A 27,465-nucleotide genomic window follows, 5' to 3' on the forward strand; every position below is an offset into this window, starting at 1 on the left:
TCAAATATATCCAAAATCAGACTTAAATAGACATAAATACCTCGTAATTTATATGAATAACTAGTTAACTAAAAAGCTTCTTGTGTTATAATCAAGTGTTGTTGACCCATGAAATTAAGGACTACGGTGGTGATTGATTCTCCTGGCAAATACGTCATATAGAAATTGGCCTGATTATGCTCAGGTTGCACTAAGAAAATTCATAAACATGACGAAATTGTCATCATCATTATATGTGTTCAACTTGAAACTAAATTATGTGTCCTTGTAACAAATTTATGAGAAGAAGATAGACCCACACAATGTCTACATATAAGTTGACTCAAGCAATACCGTAACAGATTTACGATTCCCAGCAAAAAGGAATTCATGTACACTGCAGATATAAAAAAATCCAAGAATTGTATTTTTTTGTCAAATTTAAATGATTGTACGTACAACAAAAATAAATAATAAGATGATCAAAAGAAAATATTTATCCACTACACCTAAATTTAATAAATGTCTACAAAGTAGGATGAAGTGGATTCCTACAAGTTTGTTTATAATGGCCATTTGAACCACATTTTGAACACTTTTGAGTTGATTTTTCTTCTCCACGTGATGGGATTCTCTTTTCTTTGTGCCTACCACATCTTCTTAGTGTAATTGGTGGTAGGACAACTATTTCACGCACATCATCAGTTACTATCCAATTAGTCTGATCACCAACTGACCATATGGCTTCTGCATACGCAATGACTAGAGAGTTTGTTATATAATAATGGGAACACATAAGATAACATGACATTTGTCAGTGCCTACATGCAGCACAAGCATGTGAGCAAGGTAATTGGTCAAGATCAAATTGCTGGCAAGTGCAACTCTTTTCCTCTAAATTCACAACTTCAATACGAGATCCATTGTATACATGAAACAAGTAAGATGTGATAGGCGATACCTGCATATTCACATACATACATATATTACTCAAACAAAAGAACCACTGATCAACAATAATTCTTTGGCAATTATCGTATCTTGATGATCAACAATTTCCCACTTCCACATTCTCTATCATTATATAAAAAATATAAAAAATATAAAAATAATAAAAATAAAAATAAAAAACTTCCCACTTCCACATTCTCTATCATTATCTTCCTCTCTCCTTCTATTTCAAAAACAAAAATAAAAAATTTTCTCACACACTTTGTGTGTGCCCATATACTAGTATTAATTAAGAAAAGTTGACATTGTTAAATTGGGAGTTAAGTTAAATGACATAATTAGAAGGAGACACGAAGAACACCGGATCATGGGCTACTTCTTACTACAGCTTTGACCAACATCGTAGCTTCTCGGATGCTAATTACTTCTGGATTTTGCATTTTCTTTGGCAACAATCTTATTTCAAGGAGTGCAAAAATGGAAACCATTGTTGCCGCTCATCTACTGAAAGTGCGTATCGCTCCCTTACACCGTTGGCTGAAATCTCTCGGCTCTGTTATCTACTTCGGGATCCTCACTTCTACCTTCGGACACCACCTCTGTTGTTTTGTGACAATTTAAGTGCCCTGCCCCTTGTTGCTAATCCTATTTTCCATGCTACAATGAAGAATATCGAGATCAATTACCATTATATACGAGAATTAGTCACTAGCAAAGCCATTGATACAACTTATGTTGCCTCCAAGAATCAGCTCACGGACACCTTCGCAAAGAGCTTACCAAAGGCTCGATTCAAGTTTCTCAATTCCAAATTAATTTCTCCTCCACCACAGCTTAGATTGAGGGGGATATTGTTGGATTTATCCAATATAATTAGAGAATAATATTGATTGTGATTTTATAACTTTAAAATATCAATTATATATAAGGTGTCTTACATTGGAAAATAAGATTGAGGAAGTTCTTAATTGAATATGATTATGATATTTAACTTGGAGGCCGAGAAAGTAAGTTTATGTTTTTTTTATGGATGGAAACCCTAGCTTTTAGCTTATATAAAAACATCGGTCCGTACAAACCCTTGAAAATAAAACATAATACTTCTCCTAAAGTAGTTGTATCCGGCTAGGTGTTTGTAGAAGACTTTGGTGTTGTCTTGCCCTTCATCTTCCTTGGTCTACTACCATAATTACAATGAGAATCAGGTTTGTCACTCTTTGGTTTGTGTTTTAATTATATAATCTGGCTAACACATATTGGACTTAGTCCAGATCTTAAAGTCCAATGTGTCACACCGCATGAAAAGCCACCCACTCAACTGATCTTAAAGTCCAATGTGTCACACCGCATGAAAAGCCACCCACTCAACTGATCAAACCATCCGCGCTCCATCTAGAAAACTCAAGACCTCTTCATTGACAACAAGACAAAGACAGCAAGGCATTGATGATAAGATTGAATGAGAAGAATTTTCGTTAAGCGTACGTTTCTAGGGTTACCAATTGTGACACGGTACAATTATATTTCTGCAGAAATATAACTAGGGGAACTTGCATCTAATAATAAATAAATTTACAATAATAAATCTTGAACCCTAGCTCCTCATTGTACACGATGATTTAAATTACATAACTAAAAGTACAAATCAAATAAAATACATGAGCTGCTACTTTGAGCCATCTGCTGCATCAGCTTTTTATTGTCTCTTTTTTAACAGCATTCTTTTCCTTGATCTCTGCTATCTTTGTTTTAATCTCAGTCGCATCTTTAATTTTTGCCGTCTGATCTTCGGTATCATTTTCTTCTTCGATTTTCCTATTGGCTTGCTCAATGATAGAATCCACCTCCTTTTCGACTCCCTCAACCTACAAAGTTTTGTAATTATCAAATCACGTACAGTCTCAACGCATCTATCATTTCTTAAAAAAGTTCATATCGCAATAAAATCTTATATAATATGCCTGACGCTGATAACCACTAAACGCGGAGCTGACGAAATCATGCGACCCTCACCCACTAACTACGAATATATTATATATGTTGGTTCAGTTTTTAACGTGGAAATCAAGAAATTAAACAAGAGGATTAGGTATAAAGAAATATTACCTTCTCAATGAGATCATCTGCTAGCGCAGCATCCTTGCCTGCTTCTCTTGCCACGCTTTCAACAATCCTTGCTGCCTCTTGAAGTCTCCCTTCCGGAAGATGATCGGCAATGTCGTCAGCCACCTTCTCCACTTGCCCAGCCACCTTCTCTACCGTTTCTGCCACATCTTCCACTGTATCCAGCGCCGTTGAAAATCTCTCTGTACATAATATTGGGGCTGTTACATATGTTTATATAAACACGGAGAATGTTACATCACACTAGTATTTGATCATAAAATTAATTAACTAATTGGTCTAATAATATTTCCCTTTACTCGAAAAAAAAAAAATCTTTACTGCGAATCTCTCCTTCCACATCGGAGAAAAAAGTGATGATCGAGGACGGTGATGATGATAATTACATTAAGTATGTCCTCATTCCGTACCTTTTATATTTTGCAATGGCCACCATTTGTTCTTCCAAAAGGGTATAGCTACTGAGAAAAGCGTCCCCACAAGCCATAGTTTCCTGCATATGTAGTAATGTTGACATTAATCATGCACTGATCTGATCCAAAACCAAACATATGTAGGAAGAAATTAATTAGACAAGTATTTCAAAGAGATCAGGTAGTCGAAGATCATCGATTCGACGTACCAATTAATACCCGAAGGATCAGAAGGAAGAGGCGCTCCTGGTTCAACACTATTGACAACCACGGCCCTGAAAATAAAGGGTCGTACTATTTATCCATGACAATCAGATTTAGGAAACTCATGGAGTTGAAGATATACAGCTAGGAAAAATTTACTTACATCTTTTTCTGGCTACCACTTTCGACCTTCATGATAAGGGGCTGCAAGAAACTCCGATTTCCGAGAAAACGACATCGGTCCCGATGATTAGTACTCAGACAACTAGGTCCTAAAACTGATGCCTGCAAATGTCTAGAACTGCAAGGAGAACTTATTGAGCTTCTGATCAACATGGCCATGGCCTAAAAATACAAGTTTTTGTTGAGATGGGCTTCTGTTGAAGACAGAGAAACAAGGTTAGAAAGCTAACAAAAGTGTGTAGAATGAGAATCTACTTGCTTGTAAAAGCACTTCCAGATAAAGTGGCTTTCTAAGCTTACAGGATTAAATTGTTGGAATTCTAGCTTTCAGAAATATTCGATTTAATGCATAATTTATTTGGTGGATTTGATGTAAAGTCAATATTATATAGACTGATCAAAGTCAATGATCATCACCGATTTCTTTTTCTCATTCGCTTCACGCTTTGTAAGTTGTCTGTATTATTCTAGTTTCATATTGGTGGAACTTCCCTCGTTAATTTTCGAGACGTGTGGTTAAACAACCCCTTACATTATCAAATCAAATCGCTCGTCCTGTACAATTTGAATGAAGTGGAGTGGTTTTTCAATACCACTACTTCTTGCATTGTTTCATCAACAATGAATCTTAATGAAACACTGTTGGCATTAATAACAATTTCTTAAAATAAATGTGTAAATAAATAGTATTATGAGTGATTTTTTAAAGTAAAAATCTCTTTAAAGTTAAAAATAAATTGTACCAAAAATGTTTTATTAAGATTTATTGTAACAATGCAAGAAGCAGTGGTATTGAAAAATCATTCCACTTCATTCAAATTGAACAGGACGAGCATTTTGATTTGATAGTGTAAGGGGTTGTTTAACCACTCTGTCTCGAAAATTAACGAGGAAAGTTCCACCAATGCGAACTTTTCAAGCTGTCGAAACTTGACTTTGACTATTGGTGCCATAATAATGTATGGTACAAATTTGGCGAGAGCAATTACTATCCTTCTTATTTTCTTCATTAATTTTCACAGTTGCAACTTGACAAGTCCTAAAGGCAAAGGCAACGAGGGTGGGACAGCTTCTTTGCCTGCACCAGCGGCACTTGCCACATGGTCGTTTACCAAAAACATATTAGCATTTCGTGTAAAAATAATTTTATTCTGACACACAAAATTATTATATTTTATTATAAAAAATATAATTAGTATATGTATTAGAGAGTCTCAACAGGTATTTTTTTTTAAGGAAACTCTAAATAATTGTGTAGAGTAAAAAATAATCAAAAAAATTATGAAGACGATACATATACTTTTGAATGAAAAAGAACAATATTACCCTCGAGACACCCCAAAACTTCTACGCACAAGTAGTAGACAATCATGGCACAATCAAGATCAAAAGTGATCAAAATAGGTATTTATTCAAAACCTATTTCACTCATTCCCATCAAATCATTCCCACAAGGTAACTTTCAATTATTCATTCAAAATTGGATTAATTACCTAAATTAATTGATTAATTTCTTAATTAATTAATTTTCTAATTAATTTCCTAATTGATTGCAAGATATTATTTTGACATAATATATTGCAATTACACCCAAAAACCACCCTAGGTGGCCTGTTCCCATCTCTCTAAAGGGGGCCGGCCACACCCTATAAATACCACTTTATTTCCCCAAAAACCTAATTACAACTCTCTTGCAAAATTCTCCAAATTTCTGTAAACATTTTCCCCTCAAATTCTAACTTTGGCACCAGAGGTTCTTCGGCCAAAGCTCCCCTTCCCATTTATTGTGGACGCGTGAGGCTCTTGCCTTTGACCTAAGGTGTTAATTGTTTTGCAGGTGCATTTTCGTCCAAGAAGAAAGAGGCGGAAATTTGCATCCACAAATTGGTGCTTTCATTGAGAGTTTGATTCACACACTCGAGGAAGACTCTCGCATCTAAGGTTTTCCATTTTTTTGTTCATTCGTAGATTTTTTTTGTACATTCTTATTCCTAGAATTTTTTATAAAAATTCTTTGAATAAACGTAAAAGAAAAGTACAATGAAAAGAAATTCGAAAACCATGACGAACAAAACTTCCTAAGTTCAAGGATTTGGACCACGATGATCTACAAGACTTAATGTGACGACGAGTGGAATGGCACCATCCCCACGAGGCACCATTGTGGTAGCAACCATGACAGCGTCCCTCGACGAACCCACTGCCCACGGTGAGTAGGCCACCTTGCAGCAGAGAGCCCAAGCTCGTGCCACAAGGCAGCTAACCTAGATTCAACGGACCTAAGTAGCTGTGGCAATTATAGTAGCCCATACCTCACAGGCCCAAGCTTGTGCCACAAGGCAGCCAGCCCAGATTCAACGGGCCTAAGCAGCTGTGGTAATTGGAGCAGCCCACACCTCGCGGGGCCTAAGGCTGACGTAAGCTACGTTACTTCAGCCCATATGGCAAGCCCAAGACGAGCCGCGACTCGACATGAGCCCAGCCTGTTCCCTAGCCGAGCCCAGGTTCAGTACCCATGTGCACTGCATACAGAACAGCTTACTTTCGTGGCCTTCCAAACAATCCAAACCGGTCTAAGATCGGTTCAACCATCCCGGCTTCAGATTTCTGGGCTGACGATTGAACCGGGGGCATTTTCACCCAATTTCTCCGCAGATTTGACTTTTCCCAACTCAAATCTCACACTCGGAGTGCACTACACTTTTACCACCTATGGAGAAACCTACCATCCAAGCCCTTTCATCTTGTATGGCGAACAACATTTGTCTTGACAAGTCATAGAGTTAACAAGTGCCCTCGCGCAGCAGACGACCTTGGTGAATCAACTTTTGCAGCATACCAAGATGCAGCGTGCCTCAGACGAGGTGTCCCAAAGTAGGACAAAGGTAGACGACGAACCTCTCTAGCAGCGTCTTGACAAACAGCCCTTCAACCAACCACGATTCGAGCATACTGGTAGTTTACGCTCCCTCCTGGGCACTCGAGATAACGTATACTCTTGTCTTAGTGCGCAGAGAAGCTTGCACTTTCTGTTAGGCCCACGGACGAGCATACATTCACGGTTGGGGCCACACTCAGATAATCAACATAAGCAACATTCCAGGTGAAATGTTCATTCGCGGCTAGGCCAGCAAGGAGAATCATCCACTTCACATTAGAGTAAGCAGCACGATGGACAGAGAGAAGCAATCACTCAATCCTGCTCAGGTTCAACCGGCAGTCTGCAAGGAATTCACTCACCTGTTAAGAACGTACTACATGCACCGCAACCATGACATAGACGAGTCGAGCCGAGCACATAGAATAGAAGCCTAGGCCAATAGGCCACGACTGAGGACAGGCTGAAGCTCCGCTGCCCCATTAAAGAAAAATTTAGGAAGAGGTTGAGAGGCTCATGACCGAATGATTGCATGATTTCTAGCTCAACGAAGTTACTGAAAAGGCGTTTCGACGAGACATGACCGACATAAGCGGGACACCTTTCATTGACAAGATCGATCAGACGAGACTATCCCACATAGATTATCGAATACAAAGATTACTTTTGTTCCGATAAACGCAACAGCTTAGCCTAGTGGTGCGTTGGGGGCAGACGAGTACCATAAGGATGCACCAACCCAACTACCAAGAACCGGGGGTAGGCCTTATTCTCAACACTCTAGACGATCAATACTGAAGAGCACATCACCAGTAATCGAGCATCACATACCTAGTGGTCCAAGTCATCCTGCTGTGCACAACCTGGCCCAAGCCAGCCCCAGTTTTGCGTTCATAGCTATGCCTACCTGCTCCATGACTCTCGACAAACCTTAATCTATTACCATGGCTCCTAACTATGCCGATCTTGCACCATGGCTCCTAGCTCTACTGATCTTGCCATGTGGCTCCTAATCGCGCCGACCAAGCTCGTGGCACTTCAAACTTCAAAGCATCCAATGACGGAGCAGAAGACAAAGCTTTATTAGCAACCCTTGTTAAATAAAAACTTAGTGGTGAAGAAGTTTGGAATCCATCCAGATTCTCAGCTGACCACCAACCAAGCATTAAAATGACACATGATGAAACATCTAACGATTGCACAATACTTGAAGAAAGTCCAGGAGAAGCTCGATGCACTTCCCGCTTACACCTTTACGCAGGTTCCACAAACAGTTTGAAGTCTCAAGTAGATCACCAAACAAAACCTCACAGGCTGAGGATTATTTCAGTTGTCCAGCAGTCCAGCTTTCCTCAGCTACACTTACGACAACGACTTCCATGCTATCTAGTGCGAGAGGATAAACTAATTGCTCTCCAATGTGAGAGGGTAAACCAGTTCCCTAACACCCATTTGGGTCAGCTCTTCAGTGTGAAAGGATAAACTAATTGCTCTCCAGTGCAAGAGGGTAAAACAATTCCCCAACACCCATTTGGGTCGGCTCTCTGGTATGAAAGGATAAACTAATTGCTCTCCAGTGCGAGAGGGTAAACCAATTCCCTAACACCCATATGGGTAAGCTCTTTAGTGTGAGAGGGTAAACTAATTCCTCAAGACCCATCTGGGTAAGCTTTCCAGTGCGAAAAGGCTACATAACTTAAAAGATCGAATGCTTGAAGACCAACTAGGAAACAAATGGTCAGGGGGAAGCAGACACTTTGCACTCAATAGTTTGCTCATCTGACACTTCATTTTCAGCAGCTTCGATCTTGGCAACTTCATCCTTGACTACCACGACAGCTAAGAAATCAAACTCAAGTAGTTTCCTCATATTTGGTAAGCAGCGCAAACCGTTGCCCATGCCACGCCCCATGCCGAGCAAGTCTTTGGCTTCAGTCAAGCCAAGAAGCATAAGCAATGCCCCATGCCACACCATATCCTTGGCCCATGCCAAGTCGACTCCAAGCCCCTGCCAGCCGACGTGCCACACCACCCTGATGGCTGCCCCGTGACAACACCACCCAAGAAGAAGATAAGGAGAATTAAGTGTTTCTTACATCGGTGCAGTGCGGAGAAAACCAAGAAATCAACGAAAAACGGTTCTTTGCATAGGCAAGCAAAGAAGAGTGCTAGGGGAGGGGGAACAAATATCCTCTAGTTTTCTCTCTTTCTTGTAGGGACAAATAATTGCCCTCCAAAGTTGATTTAATCCCCTACTTAAGGTAGGCTTAAATAGGCTTTGGAGGTAATTTATTTCCCTTTCCTAAAAGAATCTAATTCCAAGTCCAAGTGAGAATCTGCATCAAAGCTGGAGATCTTTACACCTGCTGCCCTTTCGTACGAGCACCCTAGCAGGTGCGGGGGCATTTGTGGAGTAAAAAATAATCAAAAAAATTATAGAGGCGACACGTGTACTTTTGGGGTGAAAAAGGACAATATTACCCTCGAGGTACATCGGAAATTCTATGCACAAGTAGCGGACAATCATGGCACAATCAAGGTCAAAAGTGATCAAAATAGGTATTTATTCAAAGCCTATTTCATCTATCCTCATCAAATCCTCCCCACAAGGTAACCTTCAATTATTCATTCAAAATACAATAAATTACCTATATTAATTGATTAATTTCCTAATTAATTAATTAATTTTCTAATTGATTGCAAAATATTATTTTGACATATTATCTTGCAATTACACTCAAAAACCACCATAGGTGGCCGATTCCCATCTCTCCAAAAGGGGCCGGCCACACACCTATAAATACCACCTCATTTCTCAAAAAACCTAATTCCAACTCTCTTGCAAAATTCTCCAAATTTCTCTAAACATTTTTCCCTCAAATTCTAACTTTGGCATCGGAGGTTTTTTTAGCCAAAGCCCCCCCTTCCATTCATCATGGGCACATAAGGCTCTTGGCCTTGACCTAAGGTGTTAATTGTTTTGTAGGTGCATTTTCGTTCAAGAAGAATGAGGCGGAAATTTGCATCCATAAATGGAACGTACCTTTACCAAAAAAAAATATATAAAAAAAGCAAGATAAGGAATGCATCTTTTACAAAAGGAGAGGATGGAATTGTATATCCACGAGAGAAAGGAATTGTGATCAGCATATCAAATGATGATACAATTCATGTGTAATGAATAAAAAACGTGTGACAAAATTGTTAGAAATGATAAGTTCATATATCATTTCCAAACAGGACGTCAAAATGGAATTAAATTAAATTAACAGTTTATATGTCGTTAAGTTGCTTGACAAAAACCCCGTTATAAAAACTTGACATACTAGCAGGCAATTGTACTACAACAGCATTCTCAGGAGGGCGCTATATGAGATTAAAAAAGTGGTTGATATAGCCTATTTTAGAATTCTGATAAATCTTTGAAGTTTTATAAAATAATATCTTTTAATGGGAGGCTATTTACTTTTGGGCTCTATACGAGGCTATATATATTTCTATGCAGTTGTTTGATTACGCAATAAATTTATGAAATGTTCAGAAATTTATGAACATTTCATTACTTATGAATCGTTGGATTATATTCTTTTATCACAATCGTATCCGTTGGTTTGTTTATTTGAAATCAGACAAGATAATGTCCTTGAAATTTGGTGATTACACGAATCCATAGTTTTACTTTTAAAGCTTATACTCAACGAAAGAGAGTTTTCTAGTTTTTCTCAAACTTTTAGAGCACATACTTCAGATTTACTTCAGAGTTCTTGAGAATTGTTGCACTTGTAATAATGCAATGACGTTTTTTTTCTTCGTCTAGAATCGTACTATGAAACTAGCTAGTTCATTCGTAAAGAATACTATTAACATCCCATAACGATTCATCATGAAAATGTTACTTGGTACCTACACCTTCAATTTGTTTCTTTCATTCGATGATTAAACGATCTTTGATTTTAATAATTTTTTGTAGGGAGGATCGTTAAGTGCTGAATAAGAATTGGAACGATTCCGAGTATAAAATTTGTATATGGCACGAAATAGACTAAAAGTGGACAAGTTCCAAAACAAATCCTGAAAAATCTCCAATGCCATAATGCATACCTAATCCTTAACTAAAATCTCAACGTAAAAAAGCATTCAATCTCTTTTTTGGTTGTGTTTTTCTTTCAATTGAAGACATAGTACTCGCACTCTAATAATGTAGGCAAAGGTTACAAAATTTCTTTTTATAGGTTAGAGGGTGATGAGTCAATATTATATTATATATTTCATCATATTCTTAGTATAATTTGATAATTATTCTGGTAGAATTTTGATACTTTGCTTTATATTTTCAACATAGGACATTCGACTTCCTCTGGAGCAAAACGTGACCAAACGGATGAATTTTGGAGTGATTCAAATTGAAGGACGTTCGTGTGTTCCTTAGCTTGTTCTGTCAAAATCTCACCACTTTCTACCAAGCGGTTATTTTCTAGAGATTAAATGAAGGAGCAGTGTGCGTTGCTGGAAAGTGACGTTTCTGGGCTTAAACTGTGTTTTTGGAGCCCAAGATGACTTCAGATGGGTTCGTGACCTTCTGGAGAAGTGTTCAGAATAGTCGAAACTTTAAATCCAGCTATTTTGGGCAAGTTTTGGAGCTGATATGAGTCCAAAACGTGGCTGTGCAAGATTTTGGGCGAATTTACCGAATCAATTAAGGATTATATTTTAATTTTTTTAGTTCCCTAGTCTTATTCTAAGACCATTTATTAGGAGGGTTTTAATGAGGGTAGGATATATAAGCCTTTTGGCAGACCTAGGGTTTCCAGAGAAGAAAGAACGCATGCAATTTTTGGAGAGATCATTTGGGGCAAAGCTTAGAGGTTTCAAGACTTATATTTTCAAGGTGTTTTCATTCTTTTTCTATTTCAATAAAGACTATGATTTTTAGTATGAAAATGCGTAACTAATTTTCTTTGGCTAGGATGAAGCCATGATCTTTAGCAAAAATATGTAGTCTCTTTTTAAGTTGCTTATGAATTTATGCATGCAAGTTTTGGATCGTTAATCACTATGCTTTAAACTATCTATTTGTCTTAGTGATTCGCGACCATTAGGATATTTAGAAAAGTAATTTGATGCAATTTTGGCGGAGGGCTGTCCCTAAAATTGACTAAGGTTTCTTGTGGTTAATATGTATAACCTCTTAGGATGAACGACACGTTTTAAGGATTATATGGTTTTTCAAAGGGTTTTCATAAAACTTAATGAGTCTTGCATGTTAGATATATGTTCTATGTTGGAGGTTTCAAGTAGGATATACTCTAGGAAAACCTAACCTTCCAAATAGGCATGTATGATTCATAAGTAATTTAGAAGAGCTACATAGGATTGTTAGGGTGACGGCGGAACCCTAGTATTTTCTCACTTTGAATTCTAAAAATTGTTTCCTTTATCTTTCTTTAAAGTTGTGGATTTTAAGTAATCTTTTTAATTAAATTCGTTTTTCTTAATTTAAGTCATTAAATCACCTCTTTCTAAAACTTTTTTTTAATTAATTAGTTGAGAATTGATTTCACTTTGATCTCTTTAAATTAATCATTGTGAAGAACTACATTGCTTGAGCCAATTATACTACAATAACCTTGTTTCTCTTGCAAGTATTTTAGATGTTTTTAACCCTTTTGCGCAGGTGATAAAAATCCTATCAGAGGGTTTTTGGGAGGTCATCTGCATGGTAATCTACGTCCTAAAAAATATAGAAACTTGACCAAGTCTAGTGATACTTCTTCAAATGTTGGCAGATGTTTCAAGTTTGTAGTCGCTTATGCCGTGAATACGAAAAACGAAAAACAATGGAAACTTGATTAGGATTCCATTTTTTTTCTTTACAAGGAAGATTAAATGTCACATATATAAGAAATTAGATCTCAAAAATGAACCTAAAGTCTTAGAGTTAGGTGACAAGATACAGATAAAGAGACTGAAATATTTTCTAGTAAGTAGCTCAATTCATCCAAACTTGTAGCCTACGTACATAACCAGCCTAGCGCCTTGCAGCAACTTGTACGAGTACCAAAGTGACGGAATCCACTGAATGTTCCTCCCCCTTCCCTCCCAAACGATGGGCGAGAATCTCACCAAGTATGCAGGGAAAGTCCGAGTGAGCATACACAAATGTTCCTGCAAACGAAAGGGAAGGAGAGAGATTATTACTATGATGGTACCCAAAGCACGGATAATTGTTTAACTAGAATGCTTGAACAAGCTAACATGTGTTTGCTTATATCATGCCTGATCAATAATATTGCAAGTTAGCTGCCAAACATTTGGTCCCACACTCTAGGTAAATCAACGAAATTCAAAAACTCATTCAGCCTTGTACAGTAAATTTGTCTACCACTCTCTAGCAACCAAATTATTCTAGAAGATCAAGGCAACCCGTACTTTTTAACTACACTTTTCCTGAATCAATATCCTGATGTCCAGAACATCTCACAGCTTTCCGGTTGGTATGTTTAATAGTTTGGAATCCAAAGAGAGATGCCAAGTTTCTATGCAAAGTGCAAACAGGGACATGTCGATCAAATAAATTAATGGCATTGAGAGAGGCTAAATGCGACGACCTCCATTCAACTTTGGGTCAATGGGTAAAAAATCACGGACATTACATTCAATTTATATAATTAAACTTCTGGATGAAGACATTAGCAATTCACAGTACATATCTAATTCGAAGTAGTTTAAACAATGCAGAAGTTAATGCAGAAATTTTGGTACCATATTACGATGCATATTCTAGTGAACCAACTAATGCTCCAAGTCACCGAAAGAACTAATTATCTGACTAACAATGTGCTTATTACAAAGCTAAACAAAAATCAAAAGGGCATACCACAAAACTAGTTACATTAGTCTCAAACAAGCAGAACATGATTTTAAGAGAGGACATACCTACACAAATACGATGTGAAGATACTGCAGAAACCTCACCGTGCCAGCCAAATTTCAGTTTGTATCATTGACAATTGTGTTCACTTCCTCGACACTAGAATTCAATTCCGTAGATTTATCACCCAGCTTAGAACTTTCTGTTTTTGGTACTTTAATAAATTGTTTACCACGTGCCACACGAATTCGTCTTCCCATAAGCAGCTGCAGGAAAATAGTTTCCAAGAGGAAATCTTCATTTTAATATAGTTTATTAAATGTCTGTATAGAATGCGGTTGAGAATTTTAACTTTTCATGCCCTAGACATGATTTGAACACATAATTTCAATTGAATCGGAACAATCATCAAACAGAAAATTACCTTCCCGTGGGAAGCAGAAAGCGCTGCCTCGGCCTCAGCCTTGGTTTTGAAGCCCACAAATCCATATCCTGCAGACCTTCTCGGGTTATTTTGGAATACAATTTCTGCGGTAACAACATTATAATCCTCTGACTTGAAGAGCTCCTTGAGATCTTTAGATCTTGCTTCATATGGCAAATTTTCCACATACAAATTGAAAGTTATTGGCTTGGGTTGCGAAGAAGGGGGAGGAATCTTCGTCTTTTTTGGCCTGGCATAAGCCATCTTTATGACACGACCCTCCATTTCCTATAGGGCATTCCAAATAAGAGAAAATCCCAATATGGGAAGGAAGCCGCATAAGTATCATACATTTAGTTGCGCAAAATATAGTGGAAGATAAAACTAATTTGAAGAACTTTTGATTTCTTTATCTAACACGTTTGCAAAAGCAGAAAAGCCAATGTATCTTGTAATATTTTACTAGTTAACCCAAGTGTTTCATTGATTCTTAGACTTCAAAAGGAGACACTTAACCCCTTAAACTATAATTCGTGTGTTTGGTTCTTATCATAATGTCTTTTCCAAAGATTAATAAAGTGAGCAGTCACTCAGTGGCATATTGATCACTTATTCAAGGGCATAAAATGATCTAGTTCTCCAATATTGAGAAAACAGTGGCAGCACAACAGCACTGCCTTCTTCCCTCTCCCTTTCCCTAAAACATCTTCTAATCTCCACCACCGCTATCATTCCATTCAAGCACATATCTCTTGTCATTGCCCTAAAACTTCATAAAAACCACTCCTGCCCCTTTCTTAAATTTCTTTTGCTTTCTCCTCTTTTGACAATTTGCCACTCTTTGTCACTCTCCTCGCACCAAAAGGTCTCCTTAGAAGAAGAGGAACAAACCCAGCGGATGAGGAAACTATGCTTTAAATTGATAACTTGGATCGAGGATGCGCCTATGGATTTCAGCTATTCTCCAAGTGGGACAAACAAAGGGTAAAGCAACCCAATTGAGTATGTGTACCTATGTTTAAGAAGGATGCAACTGACAACCAACAAGCTTGTCAAGGTTATATTCATTACATGATTTTATAAAGATTATGGTGGTTAAGTACGTGCAGGTTCCGGAGATTTTATCACTCTGCAATATATATGCCTTATGTGGCTATTACTATAACAAAATAAGAAATTTGCATCAATTTTCCCCAACCAAAAATATACTTTCACTTCCAGCCCCAAACAGTTTCTAGGGCACCAAACAAGTTTCATTATCATTTGACAGGGTACTTTCAAAGCCTTCACAACGATAAAAAGATAAAATGAGCATAGTAGAAGTTCAGGATATCATAGTTCCAGCTCAATTCCTCGTTCCTTGATGCTAAATTAGCTCTGCTTGTTGAGCAAAGTTGAAGGTATGTCCAACAAGACTAAGAAGGTCACAAACCAATGTCAGAGGTGGAAAAAGGTAAATAGAAAGTGAGCGTGTGAGAGGGTATGGCGCTAAATAATGGCGCCATGAGAAAGAATGAAGGCATATAGATGTTTTGGCACGAATTGATGACGACGATGATGGAGTTAACTTGTTTCTAGAGGTGTCAAAAGCCTCTAAGAAATTGCCACTTATGCTCTCTTAATGACTGACTGAATGACTTTTATCATCTACAAATGAAGAGACGAAACAATGGACCTCCCCTCCAGGAATATGATAACAAACTAGGCTCTTATATAAGTACTCATGTGCCATCCCTAATCATATGAATAATTCAACGTCTCACATTCCCAGATTCAGTGCCTAATATGGGACAGAAGTTAAACTTAAAGTCGAAGGGATACTATCATAGTAGTGAATTTTGCCAATCAATTAAGTTCCAAAGTACAGACACAGGGCAAATGCACACACATATACATAAAACCAAGAACCAAAATTCTCTTCTTATATTTTAAAACGGCAATGAATTTTCAATTCGAACGAAACAAACACAAAACAGTAGTCAAGTAGATAAGTAGAACACTACATAAAGTCTTATCTAGTGAAAAGTTATAAAATTCACAAATTTAGTAACTAGTAGTCTTCTCACTGACCAAACCGAGTATAAAACTAAACTCACAACAACACAAGCATTCACAGAAGATAACTGAACCCGACACACTTACAGATGATTCAAGATTATCCAGAGCTATTCGAGCCTCCTCCGGCGAACCCATTGTTACAAATGCCAAACCCCTGTTCCTGGTCTTGTCATACATGGCAAGCTTACACCACCAAAGGAAAAAACAGACAAAAAAAATCAAAACCCATGAAATAAAATGGCAAATTATTAATACCCAAAAAAAAAAAAAAAAAAAAAAAAAAAAAAAAAAATCCCTCTTCAAAGCAAAGAAAAATGAAAAACCTCAACGTCCACGACGGTGCCGTACTTCTCGAACAGAGTACGGACGTCTTCCGGGGTACAATGCCAAGGAACATTCTGGGCAAGCAATCTTGTGTCGGAGAACTCTTCGGGCTCGGCCTCGAGAACTGGGGTTTCGTCGAGAGCTTGGTCTTGGGCGGCGGCGGAGAATTGGAGAACGAAATTTCCGAGCTTTTTGGCCCTGAGGGAGGAGGAGCGAGAGTGGGTTTGGAGGAGAGAGATAAAGGGGGAGGAAAGAGAGGTGGAGAGCGAGAGAGTGGTCGAAGCGTGCTTGGAGAGGTGGTGTGGATTTTGGAGAGAGAGGAGAGGTGTGAGAGGGAGGAGTTGTTCAGTGGGGAAAGAGAGATGACGAAGTAAGGCCATTGCTGTCGAGCTTTGTTGTGTCTGTGAAGGGGGAAGTTGGAAGTAGGGGTAGGGAGTGTGTGTTGGGGTTTTGGATAAGCAAAGTCATGCGGTCTCAAGTGGGAGACTGGCAGCAGAGGTGATTAATTACAAAGTTGGCTAGAGGTAATTTAGAAGCTCGAAATCTATTAATTTTCTTTAATTCATTCGATTTGACAGTCAAAAATTAAAAAGAGTGTGAAATGTAAAATAAGAAAAATTAAAAGTCAGAGATCGAAAGAGTTAACCGAACCAGACACTATCCTTCAAGACTGATCAATATTCTATGATATTTTATGATGCTTTAATTTTATATGCACCATATAAGAGTGGACAAGTGAACTCGAAACCTTGAAGTAAATGTTCTTAACTACTTAACTAATTGTAATCTTCTTAAAAAATAACATAAAGGATTAACTTTATGATTGAATAAGCAATTAAGCGATTCCATAGGCAATTAAGCAATTACTCACACAAGACTTTGCTACTCGAGAACAAGGAGTAATTCCTCCTCAAAACGCTTAGGGGTCAATTTACAGAAGTTTGTGCTTATAGTCAGAATAAATTATTATTTAACGATCATTTTTAAAAATTTATGAGATTGTTTGATTGTCCTATAATAATAAATGGAAAAATTCTTTTTTTTCAAATTGTTGCTAAGACTAAAAAATAAGTCCGAATCCAGCGTCATTTTGGTTGCCTTCTCTATCGGGTTTGCATTCTCTAACAAAACTCAATCTAAGTGACTGCAATCTTTTGGAACTCAACTTCACTTGCTTGACGTGGAGGATTGGATTGCCCCAAGCTTCAAGTGTTACTCGCTGCGCATGTCCATTTGTGCAAGTGCGGCGGGATGTTGAGCAAGTGTACAACTGCAACTGCATCCAGCTTGGTTTACTTGCAGTCCATGAACAAGTACACCCACCTTGGCTATAGCTCCTCTGGATTTTATGGAAACCGAAAGAGGCTGGATCATTGGCCATCTTTGTGCTGTGGCTCTGTGGGTTCGGGTCATTTATTTATTTTACTGTTCCCGTCTGTTTGTTGTTGCCTTTGTTTTTCCTCTTCGTTTATGAAGTTGTTTGACAAAAAATAAAATTTAAACTGAAAGTGAAGTAGAAAATGATTTGTTAAAAATAGAATAATTATACTAAAATACATGAATAGGAGATTCAAATTTAGGTGTAGAGGCCGAATCACACTGTTATAGCTAACTTGACTAAACTCATGTCTGCATGTCATCATCAACTCATGATTTAAATCCAAGAAATGATGCTAGTATGCAAGATCTAGCCTAACTTTGCATTTCAGATTCATTCATCTTAGACCCCTAATTAGTTGCAATACATCTATTTAGTATTACGCTCTAATAATATTTTCAGTGTCCAACACATTTCAACTCTTCTTCAAGTAGAAAAAGCAATGGGTCAAACCAAGCCAATTGGGTTTTATGTGTACGGTTTACTTGCTTTTAATGAGGATTATGAGTTGACATTATGCATTGTGGGGTTGGTCTAAATGAGTACTTAGCACTTGATTTAAGTATTCCAACCTCCTTTATGAGAAGAACTTACATGGAACGGGTTCATCACCACTATGGTGCCACATGACGGTGTACCCATGCCATGGATCTCTCTGACGAGTGTACACGTCACAATTTTCGAAGGATTTAGATTGCTGATTATTGAGCGTGGTGACGTCGTGGATCTCTCTAGTGGTCTAGTAGCACTTAACATGGTCTACAGTGGAAGTGCAGAGGTGTAGTTTCTGTATAGTATATGAGCAAGATGTGGAAGATTTATCTCGACGCCGAGCAATATGCTGGAAGATTTATCTCCTTGTTCATTCATACCACTAGGCAACAGTAATATACGAGAACATGATCAGTGAAATTCATCATAAAACGCAAACAATTTCACAACTGCAAGTAACTGCTGCATCCCTAGAAGTTACCGAAGCTGTAAAGACGAGCACTTGTCTTTGAAAAGAAAAGCGCCCAACCATTTACTAAAAGACTAAGCAAACGATTCTTACAATCAAACTTGTTAGTCATGCATCCTGAATACACAAGGTACAAATGGGACTCGTTGAAAAAATTTCTACTACCTCTTAGAGGTTCTAGAGTTAGGGGAGTTACAGCGCAAGGGTGATAGGGGCTGTCTTGCTGCTTCTTGCTCACTGAAATCAATCTTCCCTTGAATCGGGCTGCTTGTCTTAGAGCTTGATTTGCGCTTATTTGACTGCAACGGAGAGACAATACGTATGTTACTATGTTAGAGCAGAGCAACACATAGAACAAACGAGTCAAGGCTGTTATTTGCCCTTGTCTCACCTTCGCTGATGCACTGTCCGTATGTTTTCCACCAGAAGCAGAATGGTTTCTTTCCTTCTGGTACAGCCTCAGTAATCTTTTGTTCTCCACATCCAGGACTTTGTTTTCTTCAAAAAGCAATTTGACCTGTGTACGTTATATATATGGGATATCATTCTACAATATATTTACGTATATACATCACAAGTATGGGATATCGTTATACAATATAGAGTATTCCAGGGAAAACCAAGCGAGAAGACAGATAAGGAAAATAAGCGGAGGTTGAAAATAGTCTGCACTCCTTACCTCCTCTTCAGCCGTACGAAGATTGATCCTAAGATGTTCCTTATCCTTCTCAAGTGTCTTTACCTCAGCAACTAGTGATAGAACTTTTTGAGACGACGGCTTCAAGCTACCACATTATCAAGACAAAAGTTAAGTGATGGCTCAATTCAGAAACAAGTTCAGATATGGGCAGCCACTCTCAAAGTAGACTTTGCATAAGTAGATTCTAATTCATAAACTACAATGTTAGCACTCACTAAATCATCTGAGAAAAGGACCATTCATAATTGTGAACAAACTCACCAGTTCCACATTTTTAGCAATCTTGCACATGACTCATTGCCTTTGTTGGCCTCCAGAAACGCACGTGCAGACGCAGCTTCATCTTTACTGATCAATGTTGCCAAAACAGAATCCAGTAGTTTGTCTTCAATTGCAGTGTCTTCAGCAGATGAATCAACCTTCAACATAAAAACTTTTATCAGCCTTCATAAAATCGTATACAAATAAACTTGGATTTTACAACCTATTTGTCAATCACAATCAAAATAAAAGAGAAGAAACAAGATGGGGGGACGAGAAAAAGAAACTAAATCCAAGAATTTCACAAATGACTACAACATTTATCTAAATTACCTATTAACAAAACCCTCTTTGTCAACCAAAAGAAGGTGAAAAGACAATTTGTTCTCTCTATTTCGGACAAAATCATGGTTAGTAATGTAATTTCACACAAACCAAATTTTGCTGTGTTTTTTCAAACCTCACCCACATGTCATCATAGCATCTCTAATTTGAAAAAGAAACCCACATTTTCTCTATCTCTCTATTTCAACCTCTCACATTTCTCTTTAACTTCTCTTTTCAATATTTTTTTTTTCCTTATCAAAATTTTTATATTTCCACACTCTTAAGGTGAGCTTCATCTAGTATGAAATAGCAAAATATTGGAACAAAAATACGCATTCTTCTATACTGTAAGAGCAACAATACAACGGCAGAACTCCAAAGTCATGATTGAGAAACATGCTACAATGTCGAAAACAAATTACTAAGTGTTGTACACTCATTCCTATTTGCATAATTCATTTTATTTTGGTTGGACTTAATGCTTCAATTGAAGTTTCTGATTTCTGAGAGGTTTACATTAATTTTCCTTCCTTGCTAATCTTTGCCATCAACATCAGAACCAAATTGCATACTTATACTTATTCTTCGAAGTCCTTCAAAGAAACCGGAAAAGATAAACCTCAAAAAAGGGCACAAGTTTTATTCCAAGTTTTTTTCTGTGATTCTGTGCACATCTATGTGATGTTTGCACAAAACTAGAAAAATTGGGGAATACTGAAACCAGGAATTACAGCTTATCAACAGCATCTAAATCAAAAATGAATTTTGTAAAAGCCTACATGCCATTTCACCAAGCACAAATGAAATTTCATGAAACTGCAATAACATTCTGGAAACCGAAAACATTACACAATTGAAAAAAAAAGATGAAGCAATTCACAGTATAAAGTATAATCACATGAACTTGCAAGTCTCACAAACCCACCATAGTAAAATTCCAACCCATTGTCCAAGTTCATTTCTTTCAATTGATCAAAACCTATTCACAGTGCCAAAAAAAAGAAGAAATGGTTGAAGAAAATACCGAACGCATCTCCATTTTGTACTTGTATAACCCCAATTCATCCCTCAACTCTCTGACTTCGTCCTCCAACCCCTGAACACGAATCTCGGCCTCCTTGGCACGCTGATCAGCCTCGTTCCCAAAATCCATCAAAGCCTCTCGGTCATGATCGTAGAGCGAGCACTCCCTCTCCCACTTGTTGCATTGAGTCACCAGATGAGCACACTCCGAAGCCAATCTCTGATTCTCCTCAACGAACTTCCTCAAAGCTTGTGCATTCATACTCGCTTCGGCCTGTTTCACAAAACAATCAAAAACCCAAAAATCCAAAATATGTGTGTGTGTGTGTATATATACACAATTATATGAATATGTAAAGTCACGAACCTTAGCGCGCTCCAGGACTTGCTCTTTCTCCTTCAATTTCGAGAGAAGAAGCGAGTACTGATTCTGAAGCCGCCGTTTCGCTTCTTCGGAGCATCGAAACTTCAATTCGAGGATGTGCGTCGACACAGGGAGGCCCAAGGAGTGGTCGATCGATTCTTTGATATAGTCGTCGATTTCTTGCGGAAGATTCATTCTTTCTCGTTAGTTCTTATCGATCTTGGAAAACCCTAGACTCGCCAATACCCTAGAAATCGCAGCAACAAAAATTCTGATTTTTCTTCCGCTAAGGTTTCATCGAAGGGTGAGAGGAAGAGTACTGGTATTCACTCTGGGTGCGAATTGAAACCCTAAAAATGGTGAATTTCGAATTCGCGGGGCGTGGAGATTTGGGATTCGGGGATTTTGGGGTCTGAAATGGAGAGGATGGGTTTATTTGGGGATTTCTTCGCTCTTTCTTGCTGTCTCTGTACTTTTTGAATTTCGGTCTGGAAGATTTCAAAAATGAAGGGGTGCTAGCCGTTAGAGCTAGTTTATAAAGACGGGCCACCCTGGATCCACGTGGCAAACGAAACGGAAAATGAATCACAAATAAAAGTAACTTTTTATATTAGCACCCTACAAAATGTTAAATGCATCACATATAAAAATTTAATATTAAATAAATTATTTACTTTAATATGCAATGACAATTTTCACCTTATTAGGTTAAAAAAATTTTAAAAAATTCTATATACATCCCAAATCACTTTTAACGTATTATTTATCTTCTTCAACTATCAAAACTCTTCCGACCTTCCATTGTTGAACAAAACTCTAATCAATGAAACTACAAACATGTTGATTAAGAAAAATTATTTTTAATGAATGAAACACGAAATTGATGTTTCGGAAGTTTCACATGAGGTAAGACTTCATATTTTTATTATTTTAGTGATTTTGACGACATCGATAATTATTTAATCTTACTTTTGATGCGTTATTCAAGCTTCTATATTCGTATTCATCTTTTAAGGATCACAGAGATTACACAAAGAATTAAACACCTAAAATTACCATCAAATATTAAAAACAGACGACACGGGTTTTAATTGTGGCATTGAAAACAACCCACATATGCTTTAAATCTCAGACAACATCTTTTGTCAAAATTCCAGTGAGCATTTTTTGTCCAAATTAAAAACTTTATAAGATTTGAGAAATGTGGGATGTATAGAAAATATGAGGTGCATGTAGAAAATGTAAGGTGTATATTAAAACTGTGGGGTGTGAGGGTATTATGGGGAAATATGTGGGATGTATTAAGATAATTTTTAATTGAAAAAGTAAATGTAGAGTGGGAAATATGTGAGATGTATTAAGATAATTTTTAATTGAAAAAGTAAATGTAGAGTGTATTAAGTATTTAGAATTTATTCAACAATTTATGGGATGTTAATATAATCAAGGATTTTTGTTGTGGTGGCCACGATTCAGATTGGATCGTCTCATGAGAAAGCTTTTTATTAAACAACTAAAAAAAGTCCAAATACAAATAGCAAAAAGAAAAAAGAAAACAAGAAAAATCAGCCCAATCAAGTATGTTCATGTTGTATTGTACGGAAAAGGATTTTCTACGGATCAACTTTGTAGGAATCCTAAGAATCTCCACATATTGTACATCGTGCAGTCAGTTTTTGTCATGTGCTATTTGTGTTTAATTTTAAATAAAATAAATCAAATGATTTCTGACCACATGATACAAAATGAATGACTAAGATATGAGGATCTCTAAAATCCTCACAATTTGAATCCATATGGGATCCAAACTCGCTTTGTCCAAGGCTAGCATGCTTGATGCAAAGCCTTGTGCTTCTCCCTCATCTACTACTAAGCTTGATCCTTATGATGGTGAACTTCTCTAAGACCCCACAAACTATCAATCTTTAGTAGGAGCACTTTAATATCTCGCATGGACAAGACAGGATATCTCATTCTCCGTTAATCAAGTATGACATCATCTTCAAAATCCTAGGGTGTCTCATCTCCTAGGTTGCACGAACACTTCTAAAATCCGAAGTGTCGTACACCAACACTTTGACATGTCTCAGACACCCCCGGACACGCTTTGGACATGCTCAACGACTTGGACACGATCAAGACATGGCATGAGCCTATTTGAAAATTTAGAAAACATTTTGAGGCAATTTTGAAAATATTGAAACTAAAACCTAAAAGAGTCATCGACCTCAACCTAACTTCATTCCTCTCTCTAATCTGTTGCTTCCCTATTCAGTTCATTAGCCACTTCCTTTTACATCCTATGTGCCAACATCTAGCATTTAGATCAAGCATTTTGTTATATAATGAATTTGAAGTATTGCTTTTAATTTATGTAATATTTATTGTATTTTAATCACTATGTTCGGGACATGTCCGTGTTCATGTTTTTTGATATTTGCCATGTCACCGTGTCACGTGTCCACGTATCTATGTCTATGCAGCATAACTCATCTCACCATTGTCAAACTAATTCTTAGGTACCTAAAGGTACCGTTTGGTACGTGGGACGGGATGGAACAGAGTGGGACAAGGCGTTCCGTCCCACATTTGGTGCGCCTAAAACGGGTGGAACGAGCTGTTCCACGGGACGAGTTTTGGATGAATTTTCGTTCCACCTCACCCCCCTGGAACGACTCATTCCACATCCGTGGAACACAAAATTATAACCTCTCTGTCTTCTTCTTCTTCCTCCTTGTTTCCATCCGAGGGCATCTTTGCTCCCGCTCTGTTCCGTTCCGTCATGTCCTGTCCCATCCCGTCCCGTCCCATTCCGTTCGGTCCCGTCCCGTCTGCATACCAAACGAAACCAAAGAAAACACCGGATCATGGGCTACTTCTTATTACAACTTTAACCAACATCGTAGCTTCTCGGATGCTGATTGGGCCAGTTGCCCAATTGATCAACGCTCTACTTTTGGATTTTGCATTTTCTTTGGCAACAATCTTATTTCAAGGTGTGCAAAGATGCAAACCATTGTTGCCGCTCATCTACTGAAAGTGCATATCGCTTCCTTACACCGCCGCTGAAATCTCTTGGCTCTGTTATCTACTTCGAGATCTTCATTTCTACCTTCGGACACCACCTCTGTTGTTTTGTGACAATTTAAGTGCCCTGCCCCTTGTTGCTAATCCTATTTTCTATGCTACGACGAAGAATATTGAGATCAATTACCATTATAAATGAGAATTAGTCACTAGCAAAGCCATTGATACAGCTTATGTTGCCTCCAAGAATCAGCTTGCGGACATCTTCGCAAAGAGCTTACCAAAGCCTAAATTCAAGTTTCTCAATTCCAAATTAATTGCTCCTCCACCACAGCTTAGTTAGATTGAGGGGGGATATTGTTGGATTTATCCAATATAATTAGAGAATAATATTGATTGTGATTTTATCACTTAAAGATATCAATCCTATATAAGGTGTCTTATATTGGAAAATAGGATTGAGGAAGTCCTTAATTGACTATGAATATATGATTATGATATCTAACTTGAAGGCCAAGAAAGTATGTTTAGGTTTACTGTAGCTTTTAGCCTATATAAAAACATCGGTCCCTATATGCCTTTTAAAATACAACATATATAATACTTCCTATAAAGTAGTTGTATTGTAGAAGACTTTGGTGGTCTTGCCCTTCATCTTCCTTGGTCGACTACCATAATTACCACGGAAATCAGGTTTGCCACTCCTTTGTTTGTGTTATAATTATATAATATCTGGCTAACATATATTGGACATAGTCCAGATCTTAAAGTCCAATGTGTCACACCTCATGAAAAGCCACCCACACAACTGATCAAACCATCCAAGCTCCATCTACAAAACTCATGACCTCTTTTATTGACAACAAGACAAAGACAGCAAGGCATTGATAAGATTGAATGAGAAGAATTTTTGTTAGGCATATGCATCTAGGGTTCCCAATTGTGACACAGTAAAATTATAATTCTGCAGAAATCGAACTAGTGGAACATGCATCTAATATTAAATAGATTTGTATACAATAATAAATCTTAAACCCCAACTCCTCATTGTACACGAGGATTTAAATTACATAACTAAAAGTTGAAACAAATCAAATACATGAGTTGCTACTTCCATCTGCTGCATCAGCTTTTTATTGTCTCTTTTTTAACAGCCGTCTGATCCTCGGTATCATTATCTTCCTCGACTTGCGCAATGATAGAATCCACCTCGTCTTCGACTTCCTCAACCTATAAAGTTTTGTAAACAAATCACGTATAGTCTCAACGCATCTGTCATTTCTTATAAAAGTTGGTAGTTTTACTCCTTCTCGGAAGTCATGGACAGACGTCATAGTTCCACCTTACCATGACATTCTTCGCCATGAGCTTAGAAAGTAAAATCCTGGTCGGTTCTCTTTATTTAAATTTTTAAAAAGTAAGAACAAAAAAGATATCAAAGAATTTAGGGCTGGCAATAGAATTTCCATTTAATTGCTTATTATTGAAGCTACTAAACAAGTGGCGATGTGTGATGTGTGATGTGTGATGTGTGATGTGTGATGTGTGATGGGGAAAAGGGCAGGAAGCAGGAAGCAGGAAGGCGCCTTGTTTTAAAAATTGTTCAACAGAGCTATTTTATTACTTACCCTCGCCTAGCATCCTGGCCTGCTTCCCTTGCCGCAATTTCAACAATCCCAGCCACCTTCTTCACTTCCCCAGCCAACATTTCTACCACACCTTCCACTGTATCCAGCTCTGTACATAATATTGGGGGCTGTTATATATATTTATATAAACACAGAGAATGTTACATCACACTAATATTTGATCATAAAATTAATTAACTAATTCGTCTAGTGATATTTTTCTATATTCGAAAAAAATATCTTTACTTTGAATCTCTCCTCCCACATCGGAGAAAAAAAGTGACGGTGATGATGATAATTACATTAAATATGTCCTCATTCCTTACCTTTGATTTTTTTCCAAAAGGGTATAGCTACTGAGAAAAGCATCCACACAAGCCATGGTTTCCTGCATATGTAGTAATGTTGACATTAATCATGCACTGATCTGATCCAAAATAAAAAATTAAAAGAAAAGCATATGTGGGAAGAAATTAATTAGACAAGAATTTCAAAGAGATTAAGTAGTAGAAGATCATCGATTCGACGTACCAATCAGTATCGGAAGGATCAGAAGGAAGAGGAGTTCTTGGTTCAACACTACTAACAACCACGGCCCTGAAAATAAAGGGTCGTACTATTTATCCATGACAATCAAGTTTAGTAAACTCATGGAGTTGAAGATATACAGCTAGGAAAAAATTTACTTACATCTTTTTCTGGCTACTACTTTCGACCTTCATGATAAGGGGCTGCAAGAAACTCCGATTTCCGAGAAAACGACATCGGTCCCGATGATTATTACTCAGACAACTAGGTCTTAAAAGTGAAGCCTGCAAATGTCTAGAACTGCCAGGAGAACTCATTGAGCTTCTGATCGATATGGCCATGGCCTAAAAATACAAGTTTTTGTTGAGATGGGCTTCTGTTGAAGACTGAGAAACAAGGTTAGAAAGCTAACAAAAGTGTGTAGAATGAGAATCTGCGTGCTTGTAAAAGAACTTCCAGAGAATGTGGCTTTCTAGGCTTACAGGATTAATTGTTGGAACTCTAGCTTTCAGAAATATTCGATTTAATGCTTAATTTGGAGACGCTATTAGGTGGATTAGATGTAAAGTTAATATTATATATAGACCGATCAATGTCAATGATCATCACCGATCTCTTTCTCTCATTCGCTTCACGTTTTGTAATTTGCCTGTATTATTCTAGTTTCACATTGGTGGAACTTTCCTCGTTAATTTTCGAGACGTGTGATTAAACAACCTCTTACATTATCAAATCAAATTGCTCGTCCTGTTCAATTTGAATGAAGTGGAATGGTCTTTCAATAGAGTTATTTTGGTTCCAGTTCCTAATCAATCTAATTGTTAGACAAAATCTTGTTTGTTTAAATATTTTGATTGAG

The 27,465-nt window shown here is 37.6% G+C and overlaps 4 protein-coding genes across 8 annotated transcripts; all 4 read right to left on the bottom strand.

Moving 5' to 3' along the window:
- Window positions 1-2,487: 2,487 nt before the first annotated feature.
- Window positions 2,488-4,366, bottom strand: LOC137717664 (uncharacterized). 3 transcript variants are annotated; one of them, XM_068457100.1, is made up of 6 exons: window positions 4,272-4,366; window positions 3,835-4,048; window positions 3,677-3,742; window positions 3,465-3,547; window positions 3,037-3,254; window positions 2,488-2,795 (listed from the first exon to the last, which is right to left on the bottom strand). In XM_068457100.1, exons 2-6 carry the CDS (start codon window positions 4,011-4,013, stop codon window positions 2,619-2,621), a joined length of 723 nt encoding a protein of 240 aa, XP_068313201.1. In that variant the 5' UTR covers window positions 4,014-4,048; window positions 4,272-4,366; the 3' UTR covers window positions 2,488-2,618. The 3 variants fall into 3 exon arrangements, with proteins under 3 accessions (XP_068313201.1, XP_068313200.1, XP_068313202.1); XM_068457099.1 differs by lacking the exon at window positions 4,272-4,366 and adding an exon at window positions 4,155-4,210; XM_068457101.1 differs by lacking the exon at window positions 4,272-4,366 and having other exon boundaries at window positions 3,037-3,236; window positions 3,835-4,148.
- An 8,196-nt stretch (window positions 4,367-12,562) lies between these two features.
- On the bottom strand, window positions 12,563-16,872 carry LOC137717665 (28 kDa ribonucleoprotein, chloroplastic-like). 3 transcript variants are annotated; one of them, XR_011065819.1, is made up of 5 exons: window positions 16,409-16,872; window positions 16,170-16,268; window positions 14,028-14,315; window positions 13,673-13,869; window positions 12,563-12,897 (listed from the first exon to the last, which is right to left on the bottom strand). XR_011065819.1 is itself a non-coding variant. In XM_068457102.1 (5 exons), the coding sequence occupies exons 1-4, from the start codon at window positions 16,787-16,789 to the stop codon at window positions 13,723-13,725; spliced, it is 915 nt and encodes a 304-aa protein (XP_068313203.1). In that variant the 5' UTR covers window positions 16,790-16,872; the 3' UTR covers window positions 12,563-12,897; window positions 13,708-13,722. The 3 variants fall into 3 exon arrangements, 1 of the variants encoding a protein (XP_068313203.1); XR_011065818.1 differs by having other exon boundaries at window positions 13,669-13,869; XM_068457102.1 differs by having other exon boundaries at window positions 13,708-13,869.
- A 1,895-nt stretch (window positions 16,873-18,767) lies between these two features.
- On the bottom strand, window positions 18,768-21,746 carry LOC137716761 (spindle pole body component 110-like). Its single transcript, XM_068456142.1, has 6 exons — window positions 21,427-21,746; window positions 21,061-21,333; window positions 19,710-19,867; window positions 19,428-19,533; window positions 19,140-19,265; window positions 18,768-19,047 (listed from the first exon to the last, which is right to left on the bottom strand). Exons 1-6 carry the CDS (start codon window positions 21,616-21,618, stop codon window positions 18,910-18,912), a joined length of 993 nt encoding a protein of 330 aa, XP_068312243.1. The 5' UTR covers window positions 21,619-21,746; the 3' UTR covers window positions 18,768-18,909.
- A 3,809-nt stretch (window positions 21,747-25,555) lies between these two features.
- LOC137716886 (uncharacterized) lies at window positions 25,556-27,116 on the bottom strand. Its single transcript, XM_068456244.1, has 5 exons — window positions 26,769-27,116; window positions 26,610-26,675; window positions 26,405-26,466; window positions 26,079-26,187; window positions 25,556-25,680 (listed from the first exon to the last, which is right to left on the bottom strand). Exons 1-5 carry the CDS (start codon window positions 26,945-26,947, stop codon window positions 25,584-25,586), a joined length of 513 nt encoding a protein of 170 aa, XP_068312345.1. The 5' UTR covers window positions 26,948-27,116; the 3' UTR covers window positions 25,556-25,583.
- Window positions 27,117-27,465: the final 349 nt, after the last annotated feature.

This window comes from Pyrus communis, chromosome 15 (genome assembly GCF_963583255.1).
Source record: "Pyrus communis chromosome 15, drPyrComm1.1, whole genome shotgun sequence".
Classification (NCBI taxonomy): Eukaryota; Viridiplantae; Streptophyta; class Magnoliopsida; order Rosales; family Rosaceae; genus Pyrus; species Pyrus communis.